Raw genomic sequence first — 14,914 nt, 5'->3', positions numbered from 1 at the left:
TCTTCTAGTGTTGTTATACAGATAGGTGTTTTAAATGAAAGTTAAATGAAAAGTTAGCTTTAATTCTTAAACATACAGTATGAATTATTTCACTTTTTACCGTTATGGTAGGTTATGTTGCCAGGTGGCAACAAATACAAAAAAAAATCTAAAAATAATTATTACTATTGTTAAAGTGTCCCTTTTTAAGAAGAAAATACAATATTTTTTTTCCACAAGGATATCAATGCGTAGCCTACCAGAGGGTTCGTTTTTGTTTTGTGACGTGCCTAGCAGCTACGCCAAGTGGTGGCTGTAGACTGGAGGCGCACGTGATGAACGCGGAACAGGTGAAATCGAAAGTAGATTTAAGGGACATTTTAACACAGACCGATGTTCGGGCAAGAACATTTCTGACGGTTTATGGAGGTAAGTAGGCCTAGATAAAGCGAATTAAATGTAAGGTTGTGATCCATTACAGAGGCGTTAATTGATGTCGATTTCGAGGACTGGAGATAATTTAGAGCAGTCGGAGACTTCATGGAATTTCTCGTTGACTTGGCCTACATTTCATAACACTTTCAATTCATGCCAAATGTAGCCTAGTAGGCTAAAGTAGGCCTAGTCTGTGGAATGGATCAACCGAAACGTAGCCTAGGCTATTGCAAATACATTAGGTATCTATAAATAGGCTAAAGGCCTACAGACAGGTAGCCTAACTGCCAAGGAGAAAGCTAGGCCTACTACTGTATTGCCATGTAGCCTATTACGCCTAGCCTCTTGTTACAGGCCTGTCCTATGTCTGAAATAAGTCATCACGACACCTCGTAAAGGGCATCAGAGAAATCTTGAAAATGAACTTTTTAGGCTAAAGTTCGCCTCTTTCATGTAGGACCGCAGTCATATTTCGACAGGCTCCCCTAGTGATAAGACAATAGGCTTTTATCGAAGGTCTCCATTCAATTAGGCTAGTCGGTATTTTATATAGCAGTGTTGTCAAAATCTATTAGCCACTGAGAGCGTTAAACACACAGTCAGAGCAACACCTTACAGCAAGTTGTCAAACTACTTAGCACAAGCTAGTAGGTAATTAATAGTAGTAGGCTAGTACAAGTAGTAGTGTGGGAATGGTCTAATTTTTATGTGTTCATATTGATTTCCATTAAGGCCTAGGCTTCTTTCTCTGTCAGTGGTTTCCTGGTCTCTGTCAACATGTCTGTTATTATTGGAACAGAAATGGTTTCACAGATCTGACTGGTCCACATAGCTTATAAAAGTAAGCACTTTATGAAGAACCTGTCACCAGACACATTTTCCTCACCTCAACACTCATCTCTCTCTCTCTCTCTCTCTCTCTCTCTCTCTCTCTCTCGCTCTCTCTCTCACTCACTCACTCACTCACTCTGTTTATTTCCGTAGTGATTGATTAGGATGGATTTCCCTCAAGAGCAGGATGATGCTGTCAGTGGAAATCAGACAGGCAGAGCAGCATGTGCTGTGTCCAGCCTCGTGTCCATTAAGAATGAGGAGTCCGTCACTGATGGACATCAGGGGGTCAGCACAAGAAGAGTGCTGTCTTATCAAAGGTGAGTTGTTTCCAGAATCCAAGTCATCAGGACCCTATCTTTACACCTGGCACATTGGGGTACCAAGTGCATCACCTAGTTTGTGGCCAACAAGGTTATCATTCCGCCAGGTGTGCATGTTCTCTTGCCCTTAATGAAGTGAGAGGGAGAGAAAGAAAGAAAAAGAGAGAGCGTTTACAGTAGGGCTGTTGGAACGAATTTGGGAAGTCGAATATAAATATTTAAAAAATCAATACTAATCGAATTTAGAAATTACTATTCAAATGTGGGTTTTTTAATGTTTTGGCTAACTTTAGCGAATATGTGAAAACGAAATGCTTTTGTCACGTCTGATGCACAATCTAAAAATGGCAGAACGCGATGCTTCCACGGAGATCACCACTTCTGACCATTTAAGCGATGTGGAATGTTTTTGGATTTCCATCAGAAAACGGAAAAATAACAAGTAGCCTAACGATGTCGTAATCTGCAGAATATGTAGGCTAAGGCCCAAATGAAATATCACTCGACAACGAGCAGCCTTAGTGCACGTTTGATAATGCTATACCCTGACAAGCTAGGTAGGTAAACAGTCCGAGGGCGAGAAACCGCAACTAAAGCAGGTAAGAATTAGCCTGCTGTGTTTTTGTCTCCTTCCTTTATGTCCGGTGCTTTTGTCACTTGTCTGATAGGCATAATGGTACATGGAATCGTGGGCCGATAGAAAAAAAGAAAGCAAACTTTTCCCCAATCAGGAAATACTTGCTAATTTGGCGTCATCAAACATAGAGGCATGTGGTCGTGGTATGAGCGCAAAAGAAACTGAATCACTCAAGCTGCACAGATATTGTTGGTAGACTTGAGCTTTTGTTCAATACAAGTCAACAATGTGTTTATACAGTGTATAGAGATGCATAGTAAATATTAATAGTGGGCAAAATTTGAGCATTAAATATTCGAATATAAATCGATTATTAAAAATAATAATGAATGAGATTCGAATGGGATTATGGTGGAAGATTGACAGCTCTAGTTTACAGACATGCTTACCTTACTGACTATTGTGCTTTGTCGGCACCTTCTATGTATTTTGTCTCCTTGTGTATCCAGACCACAGACACACAGAACAGTGTCTCCAGTGCCCAGCTGTGTGTCCATGAAGAGTGACTGGTCCATGGGCCTCCCTCACAATTTCAGCAGTGGACCATCACAGTCTGATCGAAAGTGAGATTTCAGTTTTTGTATCCATTTTCACAACAGTAGATGAGAGTGTGTGTGAGAGAGAGAGAAGAGGAGAGAGAGATAGAGAGAGAGTTTGTATGTGTGTGTCATTGAGTTTGTGTGTTTGTGTTTAAAGGAGAGGGTATGTAGACATGCTAACTTGTATTGTGAAGATGTGTTGCTCAATGTATTATGTATTTTGTTTCCTTGTGTATCCAGACCACACACACACAGACCAGTGTCTCCAGTGCCCAGCTGTGTGTCCATGAAGAGTGACTGGTCCATGGGCCTCCCTCACAATTTCAGCAGTGGACCATCACAGTCTGATCCAAAGTAAGATTTCAGTATTTGTATCAATTTTTACAACAGTAGATGAGTGTGTGTGTGTGTGTGTCTGTGTGTGTGTGTGTTTGTGTGTGTGAGAGAGAGAGATAGTTTGTGTGTGTGTGTGTGTCAGTCATTGAGTTTGTGTGTATTTGTTTGAAGCAGATGGTATACAGTTGACAAGCTCCGTTAGTATTGTGTAGATCCGTTGGCTTAATCTATTATGTATTTTGTCTAGACCACAGACACACAGACCAGTGTCTCCAGTGCCCAGCTGTGTGTCCATGAAGAGTGACTGGTCAATGGGGCTCCCTCACAATATCAGCAGTGGATCATCACAGTCTGATCGAAAGTGAGATTTCAGTTTTTGTATCCATATTCACAACAGTAGACGAGTGTGTTTGTGTGTGTGTATGTGTGTCTTTTTTTGTAGGCTAAAAATAACAACGTTCAGTGATCACCAAATTTCTTCGTAATGGACAGCTGGCAAAAGCAGCGTAAAGAATATGTAAAGAAGCGGTTTTGTACACGCAGCCTTACAACACTGTTTACTGCTCTTTGAATCACTGTAGGCTACAATTTCATTTTTGGTACAAATATAGAATATGCCCAAACGGGATGGGTGTTTGCGTTACCTTAGGAATCCGCCGTATTGGTTAAATTAATATTAAGTGACTCATAGGCCGACACATAAATAGGGCGCGGGCATTAGGCCTAATGGGTCACTTTCCGATATTCCTAGGTTAACTTACCTAACTTAGCAGGCAGTTAAATGGCATTTGTTTTCATGACATTGTGAAAATTTTTGACTGATAGGCTAGTGTAGGCCTAAGGTTACACTGGTGTTCTAAAAAAAACGAGATGACAGTCCTCTCTGACTAAAACACTGCGTGTTTTCTGTCGGTGACAGACAAAACGTCACCAATATCATGCTGAGCTAAATCGCTAGGCTACTGCAACTGCAATTTGACAAAACAATAGTGTTGCAAGGTAGCCTGGTAACTATGAAAACAGTTATTTAACAGCATTTGATATTTCGGTTTGGCAGTTCTAAGCTATAGGCTATTCTTGAGAAAATAAACGAATACCAGAGAGTAGCCTATCTGACAGCTTTGTGGTAATTTCCCATGCTACTTATTGTTTTCACTGAGATCTGTGGCCATGACATCACACTAAACTGACGTTGAAATTAAAGACACGTGAAAATAGATTATTGACGGAATGTTTTACAACCCTGTACGTCAAAACGACGGACAATGAAAACGTCTAGTGCAACCTCAAAAAAGAGCCAAAAGCGCAATCTCTGAAAATGAGTGTTCTGTAAAATAAGTAGATGAAATGTTAATAAAATGGTGTTTAATAAATTAAGTCTTCAGAACTTACGAGTTAATTAAGTGATGCAAGTTACTGATTATTATGCTGTTTATTATGTAGAATGGGAAAAAACAAGAACTTGAATTTGGGACACTGGTGGTTAAGTCCGGGACAGTGCCAAGTACAATTCGGGACAGCTGCGGGACACTGAGAAAAAAATTAGTTAATTTTGAGCCCTGTATGTAGACATGCTAACTTGTATTGTGAAGATGTGTCACTCAATCTGTTATGTATTTTGTGTCCTTGTGTATCCAGACCACAGACACACAGACCAGTGTCTCCAGTGCCCAGCTGTGTGTCCATGAAGAGTGACTGGTCCATGGGCCTCCCTCACAATTTCAGCAGTGGACCCCCACAGTCTGATCCAAAGTGAGATTTCAGATTTTGTATCCATTTTTACAACAGTAGACGAGTGTGTTTGTGTGTTTGTGTGTTTGTGTGTTTGTGTGTGTGTGTGTGTGTGTGTGTGTGTGTGTGTGTGTGTGTGCCAGTGCCAGTCATTGAGCAAGTGTGTATTTCTTTGAAGCAGATGGTATATACACATGCTAGCCTCTGTTAGTATTGTGAAGATCCGTTGGCTTAATCTATTATGTATTTTTTCTAGACCACAGACACACAGACCAGTGTCTCCAGTGCCCAGCTGTGTGTCCATGAAGAGTGACTGGTCAATGGGGCTCCCTCACAATTTCAGCCGTGGATCATCACAGTCTGATCGAAAGTGAGATTTCAGTTTTTGTATCCATTTACAAGAGTAGAGAGTGTGTGTGTGTGTGTGAGGGAGAGAGAACGAGACCCCTAACATGTCAATAGTGGACCAACACAGTCTGATCCAAAGTGAGAATTAGCAATTGTGTGTAGTATGTTTGTGTATGTGTGTGTGTGTGTGTGTGTGAGAGAGAGAGAAACAGAGTGTGTGTGTGTGTGTGTGGGTGTGTCAGTGTTACTTTCTGAAAATTACATTTTACAGTACAATGATTAGTGTTTGATCTATGTTGTCTACTGAAAATGGAACAAGCAACTGAGATTTCGCTGTAATTTTCAATTACATAATATTTTTTAAATCTACTTTACAGCACAAATCCTTTTTTATGTGGTCATATGACTTTACGAAAGGGTTACATAAGAAGAGTTCGTTGTTTACAATACTCAACTAGAAAATACTCAAAGGCTAATGCTTTCTCTCCACATAGTACCATGTAGGGAAAACACATGACTGGTTAACTCATCAGTGCCACTTGAACGAAGTAGCCGCACAGAACAAACATTAGGCGTGCGTGTGACGGTGTGGACCTACTAGCGATCACAACATTCACAATATTATCGTAGACGATATATATCCCCCACCCCTAGAATGTATATGTGCAGACACTGCTATTGGCTTAATGATGATGATGATGATGATGATTATGTATTTTTCTATCCCTGTTGTGGGTTTAGGAATAATTTGGCCCAGGATCAGTCCAGGTGTGGAGTGTGTGAGCAGCTACTGAGGGACCCAGTCATCACCAGCTGTGGACACAGTTTCTGCAGGCAGTGCATCAGCAGCTACTGGAGCCAGTCTGGTCCATCAGGAGACTACAGCTGCCCCCAGTGCAGAAAGAGATCCAGAACACAACCTCTTCTAAACCCTGACGCAACTTTGGCACAACCACTTTCTACAACCATGGCACAACCACTATTGTACCCTATTACAACCATGGAAGAGCCTCACCTATACCCACCTACAACCATGGCACAACCTCACCTATACCCACCTACAGCCATGGCACAACCTCACCTATACCCACCTACAACCATGGCACAACCTCACCTATACCCACCTACAACCATGGCACTACTTCACCTATCCCCATCTACAGCCATGACACAACCTTCATCTTACCAACACAGTGAAATGGCACTTCATCTGAACCCATCTGCAAACATGGAACAAGTTCCTCCATACCCACACACAGACACAGGGCAGCGTCCTCATTACTCAGACTCAGCCATGGGGCAGAATAATCATTATCCACACATCCAGCACCCTCTTTATCCACACAACCACACAGCACAGATCTCTCCACTGCCTCCCTTAGATGAGCACACAGTCATGAGAGACAGCACCCATCTGCAAATTGAGCAGGTGCCAGTTAAAAGGGCCAAACTAACAGGTGAGTCTAGAATATATGTGTCCAAGAGCAGGGCTTTTGCTTTGATAAAAAGACCATTTATTTAAAAGAAATCAAAATGTTATCTGTTAACTGTTAAGATAACATATTAATTGTGTCTTGTACAAGTACTGTCATGCTAAAATATTGTATTCTAGATATAGTATAAGTATATACTCTTTTGATCCCGTGAGGGGAAATTTGGTCTCTGCATTTATCCCAATCCGTGAATTAGTGAAACACACTCAGCACACAGTGAACACACAGTGAGGTGAAGCACACACTAATCCCGGCGCAGTGAGCTGCCTGCAACAACAGCGGCGCTCGGGGAGCAGTGAGGGGTTAGGTGCCTTTCTCAAGGGCACTTCAGCCATGCCTACTGGTCTGGGTTCGAACCGGCAACCCTCCGGTTACAAGTCCGAAACGCTAACCAGTAGGCCACGGCTGCCCCAGATACACTGACAAATTAGTATTAGTGCTCATCTCTTTGTTTGTTTGTGTATTGCCAAACAGATGTCCTGACCAGAGTACTGATGACTCATAAAGCCAGCATGAAGAGGAGGTTTGAGAGCATATGTGAAGGCATCATAAGGTCAGGGACTCAAACACTCCTGAACAAGATCTACACAGAGCTCTACATCACAGAGGGAGAGAGTGAAGGGGTGAATAATGAGCATGAGGTTTGGCAGGTAGAGTCAGCATCCAGGCCACAAATCACAGAAGACACAGCAATCAACTGTAATGATATCTTCAAGCCCTTACCTGGACAGGAGAGACACATCAGAACAGTGATGACCAAGGGGATTGCTGGCATTGGAAAAACTGTCTCAGTGCAGAAGTTCATCCTTGACTGGGCAGAAGAGAGAGGTAACCAGGATGTAGATTTCATGTTTGTGCTTCCATTCCGTGAGCTGAATTTGGTCAAACGTGATCAATACAGTCTTCACAGGCTCCTGCTTGACTTCCACCCTGAGCTTAGAGAGCTACAGGATGGTGAATACAAAGACTGCCACATTGTGCTCATTTTTGATGGTCTAGATGAAAGTCGACTTCCACTGAATTTCCAAGGGACACAAAAGTTGTCTGATGTGACGCAAACATCATCAGTGGATGTGCTGATGACAAGCCTCGTTCAGGGAACTCTGCTTCCCTCTGCGCTCATCTGGATAACCTCCCGACCAGCAGCAACCAGTCAAGTCCCTTCTCAGTACATCAGTCAGGTGACAGAAGTAAGAGGGTTCAATGACCCACAGAAGGAAGAGTACTTCAGGAAGAGGATCAGTGACCAGAATCAAGCCAACAGAATCATCTCACACATTAAGGAATCCAGGAGTCTCCACATCATGTGCCACATGCCAGTCTTCTGTTGGATCTCAGCCACTGTCCTTCAGCAGATACTGGAACAGGATGACGGGAAGGAAGCCCCCAAAACATTGACTGAAATGTTCATACACTTCCTGCTCATCCAGACCACCAGGAAGAGCCAGAAGTATCAAGATGAAAGTGAGACAGATAGACAGAGGCTCCTGGAGTCACACAAGGGTGTTATTTTGAAACTGGCAGAGCTGGCTTTCAAGCATCTGGAGAATGGCAATCTCATGTTCTATGAGGAAGACCTGAGAAAGTGTGGCATTGATGTCAGTGAAGCCTCAGTGTACTCTGGCATGTGCACTGAGATCTTCAGGGAGGAGTGTGTGTTTCACCACAAGAAAGTCTACTGCTTTGTGCATCTGAGCATCCAGGAGTTCCTGGCAGCCATGTTTGTGTTTCACTCTTACATGTCAGGAAATTTGGAGGCACTGAAATCCTTCCTCACTAAAAAACAGAGAGGCACTCAAGCTTCCATTCCTTTGCACGTTCTGTTGAAGAGTGCTATGGACAAAGCTTTGGGCAGCAAGAATGGACACCTGGACCTTTTTCTTCGCTTCCTTGTAGGCATCTCTGTGGAAAGCAACCAGGCCCTTTTGACAGGCTTGCTGACAAACACACACAGCAGCTCAGAGAGCATCAAGAAAACATGTTTGTACATCAAGAGACTCAGGAGGGATGACTTGTCTCCTGAAAGATGCATCAATCTTTTCCACTGTTTATTTGAAATGAATGATCATTCTGTACATGAAAAAATTCAGAAATATCTGAAATCTCCAAATAACTTATCGGATGGATTGACACCTGCCCACTGTTCAGCACTGGCCCATATGCTTCTGATGTCTGAGGAGGTGCTGGATGAGTTTGACCTGAAGAAATACAAAACATCAGAGGAGGGGCGGAGGAGACTGGTGCCAGCTGTGAGATGCTGCAGAAAGGCTCTGTGAGTATCACAATACTTCAATACTGAGTTAATCTATTTCATGTTCAGTGTGTAGGATAGTATTGATTCGTCTGCAAGTAAGAACTGGTATAACCAACTGAGAAATCTCAGATAAATTTGTACCGGTACCTGTACCCTCTATTTCACAACACCTGATGTCCACCTATTTTGCATAGTGTCAGGATTGGTGGTTTTTTAGAGGCAGAGACTTGCCAGATAATACAGTCTTTTACTCAAATGAGGAGGCACAGGTCAATAGGAGCAGACAGTCAAAGGGATTGATAGTTCACAAGAGGCAAGGCTTAAGATTCAGAATATAGTTCATTCAGCACAGGGAAATATTCACATAAGAGAATCCACAAATTGGCCAAGCAAGACAAGAGAGTTCAGTAAAAGGTCCAGGGCCAAAAATAGAGAAGATTCAAGGAATTCAGTCCAAAAGAGAGAAGTCCACAAGTAAGTCTGCTTGTAATGAGTAATCCACACAGAAGTTCAGCAGATAAACAGATGAATAGATTCCACCAGGTGAGCTTGGCCAGGCACTGGATCAGGTCCAATCACTGAAGTCAGTCTCAGCTCAGCTTACATACCGGTACTCAACAAATAAGTCAAGTGATGAATCCACTCACTGAATCACAGGTAAACTGAGAAGCTCGGGCAAAATGTGTTTGAGAATGTCTCCACCTAGTGGTGACTATCAGGAACTGTGTGAGCTCTGACATAATAAATAAATTATTATGTCTCAATGATAAGATACATGAGCTGTCCTGTGTTGTGTTCCATCATGAGATACTCCATCTCAGCATCAAATCAAATCAAACCACACATAACTCGGTTGGCACGTTTATGTTACAGTATTATTATATGTTTAACAGAGAGTCTTCCTCAGTATTGTGTTTGCATTATGAGAATACTCCATCTTAGCACCAACAGGTGCACATGTTATATGGAGGTGTATAAATGGAGTATAAAACACTGAATAGGATGCTCTCCAGTCATTTAACAGAATTGTTAAATCAGATTTCTGCTCATGCAGCTCTGGGTTAATCACACTGATCAGTCTTTAGTGGTGTTGTGTCTGTGGTTGGGCAGCATTAACTGTGCATGGTATTCAGGGCTCATATATTATTCTCTCCTCTTATCCCCCTTAGTAGTGTTGTTTTGGGCCTGGCACATACTTTATTTGGGGCAGTTATATTATTTTTTTCTCTCACTCTTCCTGCAGATTTAAACATGACACATTACCTTTTTATACTCTTTTGGCTCTCTTGCAGACTTGCTGACTGTAAACTAACAGAGAAGTCCTGGGAGATTGTGGCCTCAGCTCTGCAGTCTGCAAACTCCCCCTTAAGAGAACTGGACCTGAGTCAGAATGACCTGCAGAATTCAGGGGAAAAACTGGCAAATGCTCTTCTGAGTCCAAACTGCAAACTGGAGACACTGAGGTAAGTGATATTGTAGAGCTGTGAGCTGTGTGCAGTACTCATCCAGGCTTAGAAAACACTGGCAAGAGAACCTATTGTAGATTGACTGATGAATTGATTGTTTGTTTGATACACTGATCTTGTATGTTTCACTTTTTCTAGTGTTATGTCTATCTAGATGATTATTTTATTCTGTTTTATTCTTTACTTTATTCTACTCTATGTATTTAATTAGTTTATATGCTGTGGACCCACCTGTCAGTCTGAAATCAACACTGAATTGAAATTTAATTGTAGACTTTTCAGAGACATACTGTTGTTAACCGTAGACTGTGTTAAGACTGTGTTAAGCAGACAGTACCAGCATCTGTGTTTTACTCTTGAGTTCATATATCCTCTTTGATTTCGCTATTTGTGATTCTCTGTTACATGGTTCATGTGTTTACAGACTTGTTGGCTGTAAACTGAAAGGGGGATTTTTGGCCTTGGCTCACACGGGGGCAAACCCCCACCTAAGAGAGCTGGACATGAGTGACAGTGAGCTTGAGGACTGTGGAGGAGAACTGCTCCATCGACCATTGAACCAAGACTGTAAAGTGAGGTCTGTATTTTTGACAGACTGGTGCATTATGTTGGATCTAAAAACTGTCCATCTTCTATTCATTGGCATTTCATATTTGGGAATGTAGGGAGTATAGAGGACATGTTGCTTATAATGTTTTCCTCTCTCACTGTAGACTCATCAGCTGTAGACTCAAACACAGCTCCTCTGAGGTTGTGGTCTCAGTTCTGCAATCATATATTTCTCAACTGAGTGAGTTGGACATGAGTGGCTGTGATCTGCAAACATCAGAAGAGAAGCTGCTCTTTGGTCTTAGAAACCCAAACTGCCAACTGGAGAAACTGAGGTCAGTAACGGTGCCTTCACACTGGGTCCGTTTAACTGGACCGAACCCAAGTGTGATTACTCCCCCCTAGCCCTGACCCAGCTGGTCTCTGTTCACATTGCATTTTTGTTTGCGGACCTGGGTCCATTTTTGTCATAAATACTAGCTTCTTTTTACCAATATCGCTTGGCAACGTCACAAAAACAGCAGTTTATTTCCTGGTTTTGGAACAGATAACATTCGAACTGCACCGGAGTTCTAACAAACTGTGTGTGTGTATGTGTCCCATTTAAATTATTACTATTTGCAATCTTCTGTTACGTGGTTTATTATTTTACAGACTTGTTGGCAGTAAACTGAAAGGAAGATTTTTGGCCTTAACTCTTCAGTGGGCAAACTCCAAACTAAGAGAGCTGGACATGAGTGACAGTGAGCTTCAGGACTGTGGAGGAGAACTGCTCCATCAACCATTGAATCAAGACTGTAAATTGAGGTCTGTATTTTTGAACAATGCACACTGACTGGTGCATTATGTTGGATCTAAAAACTGTCCATCTTCTATTCATTGGCATTTCATATTTGGGAATGTAAGGAGTGTAGAGGACATGTTGCTTATAATGTTTTCCTCTCTCACTGTAGACTCATCAGCTGTAGACTCAAACACAGCTCCTCTGAGGTTGTGGTCTCAGTTCTGCAATCATATATTTCTCAACTGAGTGAGTTGGACATGAGTGGCTGTGATCTGCAAACATCAGAAGAGAAGCTGCTCTCTGGTGTTAGAAACCCAAACTGCTACCTGGAGAAACTGAGGTCAGTAATACTCTGAAAGACACAGAGTTCACAGAGGTCTTATCTACACATACATGTTCAAGATTAAGTGTATTTGTCATTCCAGCCATATTTGTAAAACATCTACAGTGGAGCAGAAATGTTTCTCAGGACCAGTGTACATTTACAATAAGTTAAAAGATAAAGTAAAAAACAAAACAGTTTTTAAAATCAGCCATTCAGAAAAGACAAGTGCAACACTAATAAAGTGCAATCAAGTGCTTGTGTTCAGATAATGTGAAATATACATAATAATGAGCATAATAAATTAATACACTGAATGGTTTTAAATTGGTACCTACGTATATTGGGGCAGCCGTGGCCTACTGGTTAGCGCTTCGGACTTGTTACCGGAGGGTTGCCGGTTGGAACCCTGACCAGTAGGAACGGCTGAAGTGCCCTTGAGCAAGGCACCTAACCCCTCACTGCTCCCAGAGCGTCACTGTTGTTACAGAAAGCTCACTGCGCCGGGATTAGTGTGTGCTTCACCTCACTGTGTGGTCACTGTGTGTTTCGCTAATTCACAGATTGGGATAAATGCAGAGACCAAATTTCCCTCACGGGATCAAAAGAGTATATATACTTATACTTATACAACTTGTGTGCCAGTTACAAAGAGTTTAACAATCGTATGGCCTGTGGGAAGAAGCTTTGGCAGCTTCTGACTGTTCTTGTTTTTCTGAATAATTTCCTGCCAGATGGCAAGAGAACAAACAGTCCATGTGACAGGTGAGAGGAGTAAGATTGTCCATGTTTTTGGATGCCAGACTCAAGACATAAATTTGAGAAGCACTGGACTTTTATTGTCAATGTAGATGACAGAGAACTGGTCCCAGGCCTGTCTGCTAGTATAATAGTCCCTGCTGATGTGTCCTGTATAGAGCACTGTTAACTGTAGAGTGTATTACCTAGACTCTGACAACATCAGTTTTTCACTCTTATTTCCTAATTTCTCTAATTTCACTATTTGTGATTCTCTATTACATGGTTTATGTTTTTACAGACTTGTTGGCTGTAAACTGAGAGGAAGATTTTTGGCCTTGATTCTTCAGTGGGCAAACTCCCACCTAAGAGAGCTGGACATCAGTGACACTGAGCTTCAGGACTGTGAAGAAGAACTGCTCCATCAACCACTGAATCAAGACTGTAAATTGAGGTCTGTAATTTTGCCTGGTGCACTCACTGGTGCATTCTATTGGATCTAAAAACTGTCCATCTTTTATTCATTGGCATTTTATATCTGGGAATTTAAGAAGTATAGAGAACATGTTGCTTACAGTGTTTTCCTGTCTCACTGTAGGCTCATCTGCTGTAGACTCAAACACAGCTCCTCTGAAGTTGTGGCCTCAGTTCTGCAGTCATACATTTCTCAACTGAGTGAGTTGGACATGAGTGGCTGTGATCTGCAAACATCAGAAGAGAAGCTGCTCTCTGGTCTTAGAAACCCAAACTGCCACTTGGAGAAACTGAGGTAAGTCCAGTAATAATCTGGTAGACACAGAGTTCACAGAGGTCTTATCTACACATTCAAGTTCAAGTTAAAGTTGTAATTCCAGCCATACAGTGGGCAGTGCTTCGACTTGGCCAGCTTCACTCGCGGTCCGCGCGCGGGATCACGCAGCATCACGCTACTTTAATTTGTATTTTTCCAGTGACGCTGCAACGACGCTGCAACAACTGGCAGAGGTCTCAAGTGAGCAGGGTGTCTCGTAAAAAGAAATGGAGCTGGAAAACCCTACACAGACTTCACTACAGACTTTAGCAGACTGGTTTGGAAATAATTTAATAACCAGAAATATGCCTGCCCTGTCCTAATAAAGAAATATTTGGTTAACGGCGAGTGAATCCCGTTTGCAGCCATAGAAGACACGCAGGACAAATTAAACATTCTGGTTTTCTCCGAGTGCAACGATGATAGACAGACATCATTTGGACAAAATATAGAGCATATTAACCTCCGTTGCTCAGCCAAATGCCTTCCTGTTACGTCCGGTTATCACGGAGTTACAGGATGAACGATTTTTGATGGTCACAAGTTTACTTCATTAGCGTTTATTTTTTTGATTATTAAAGTGTTTCACATTTAAAGGCTTGACTTCGTGCTTATTCAGAAGAGCATTTAGTGCTCTCCCCAATCCCAGACGTTCACATTGCATGTTTGTTTGTAATGGATGCAACCGCGAGATACGCTTGTCATAGGCGCCGATACCGTGGGTGCTCGTCTCTCGGGGCACCCACTGAAAACTTCGAGCACCCACGTGTGCCAGCTTACAGTCCCGGCTAAATTTACATTAATTTAAAATCAAACATCGCAGTTTATGTTAAATTCAGCATCTCTCATAATGTGATTGGATATGTTGCTGTCAATTCCCTACTCCATATACTAACCACCAATGAGAGCGTCTCTTGTATGAAAATTCCTGACACTTCACCTGAAGAATTAACGCAAGGCTTTGTCGGGTCTTCAGCCCCGAATGTTTAAAATGTATATAGCCCTGAATATCATTTTAAAAGTAGTCTGATAAAGCTTATTGTTTTGTGACTAGGGATCGACCGATATATCGGCCGGCCGATATATCGGGCCGATATTTGCATTTTTTATGTGTATCGGCATCGGCCGATAAGCGGCTGCGTTCGCCGATAGTTTTTCCCCCGCATTATTTACATACAGGCGTCAACAGGCAGCTCTGTGTTGCTGGAGACGCTGCAATTCACATGCAGACTGCCCCTCCCCCACGAACAGAGAGCTGAAAGCCTGCTCTTCAAGACAACAGTAAACTTTAAACTTTCAAAGCATCTTTTAACTGTTTGACTTAGCTTAAATATTGCCATACACTTTGAAGGTGGAAGC

The 14,914-nt window shown here is 42.2% G+C and overlaps 1 protein-coding gene across 2 annotated transcripts in view; it reads left to right on the top strand.

Annotated features, from left to right (window-relative positions):
* Window positions 1–289: 289 nt before the first annotated feature.
* Window positions 290–14,914, top strand: part of LOC143126792 (uncharacterized) — a 37,782-nt gene continuing 23,157 nt past the window's right edge. For both annotated transcript variants that reach the window (XM_076288287.1, XM_076288286.1), the window contains exons 1-16: window positions 290–408; window positions 1,399–1,565; window positions 2,655–2,768; window positions 2,985–3,098; window positions 3,328–3,441; window positions 4,719–4,832; window positions 5,068–5,181; window positions 5,901–6,616; window positions 7,127–8,924; window positions 10,199–10,369; window positions 10,797–10,949; window positions 11,086–11,256; window positions 11,576–11,728; window positions 11,875–12,045; window positions 13,067–13,219; window positions 13,364–13,534. In XM_076288287.1, coding sequence (XP_076144402.1) covers window positions 1,411–1,565; window positions 2,655–2,768; window positions 2,985–3,098; window positions 3,328–3,441; window positions 4,719–4,832; window positions 5,068–5,181; window positions 5,901–6,616; window positions 7,127–8,924; window positions 10,199–10,369; window positions 10,797–10,949; window positions 11,086–11,256; window positions 11,576–11,728; window positions 11,875–12,045; window positions 13,067–13,219; window positions 13,364–13,534 — 4,382 coding nt within the window. In that variant the 5' untranslated portion in view covers window positions 290–408; window positions 1,399–1,410. The remainder of the gene's footprint in view (window positions 409–1,398; window positions 1,566–2,654; window positions 2,769–2,984; window positions 3,099–3,327; window positions 3,442–4,718; window positions 4,833–5,067; window positions 5,182–5,900; window positions 6,617–7,126; window positions 8,925–10,198; window positions 10,370–10,796; window positions 10,950–11,085; window positions 11,257–11,575; window positions 11,729–11,874; window positions 12,046–13,066; window positions 13,220–13,363; window positions 13,535–14,914) is intronic.

Source organism: Alosa pseudoharengus, unplaced genomic scaffold, assembly GCF_046254945.1.
Source record: "Alosa pseudoharengus isolate Yale_2024_CS ecotype anadromous, Long Island Sound unplaced genomic scaffold, YU_APseudo_1.1 YU_APseudo_1.1_scf_1, whole genome shotgun sequence".
Taxonomy (NCBI): domain Eukaryota; kingdom Metazoa; phylum Chordata; class Actinopteri; order Clupeiformes; family Clupeidae; genus Alosa; species Alosa pseudoharengus.
The sequence above is the reverse complement of the archived record's forward strand: the minus strand, read 5'-3'. Positions and strand labels throughout refer to the sequence as shown.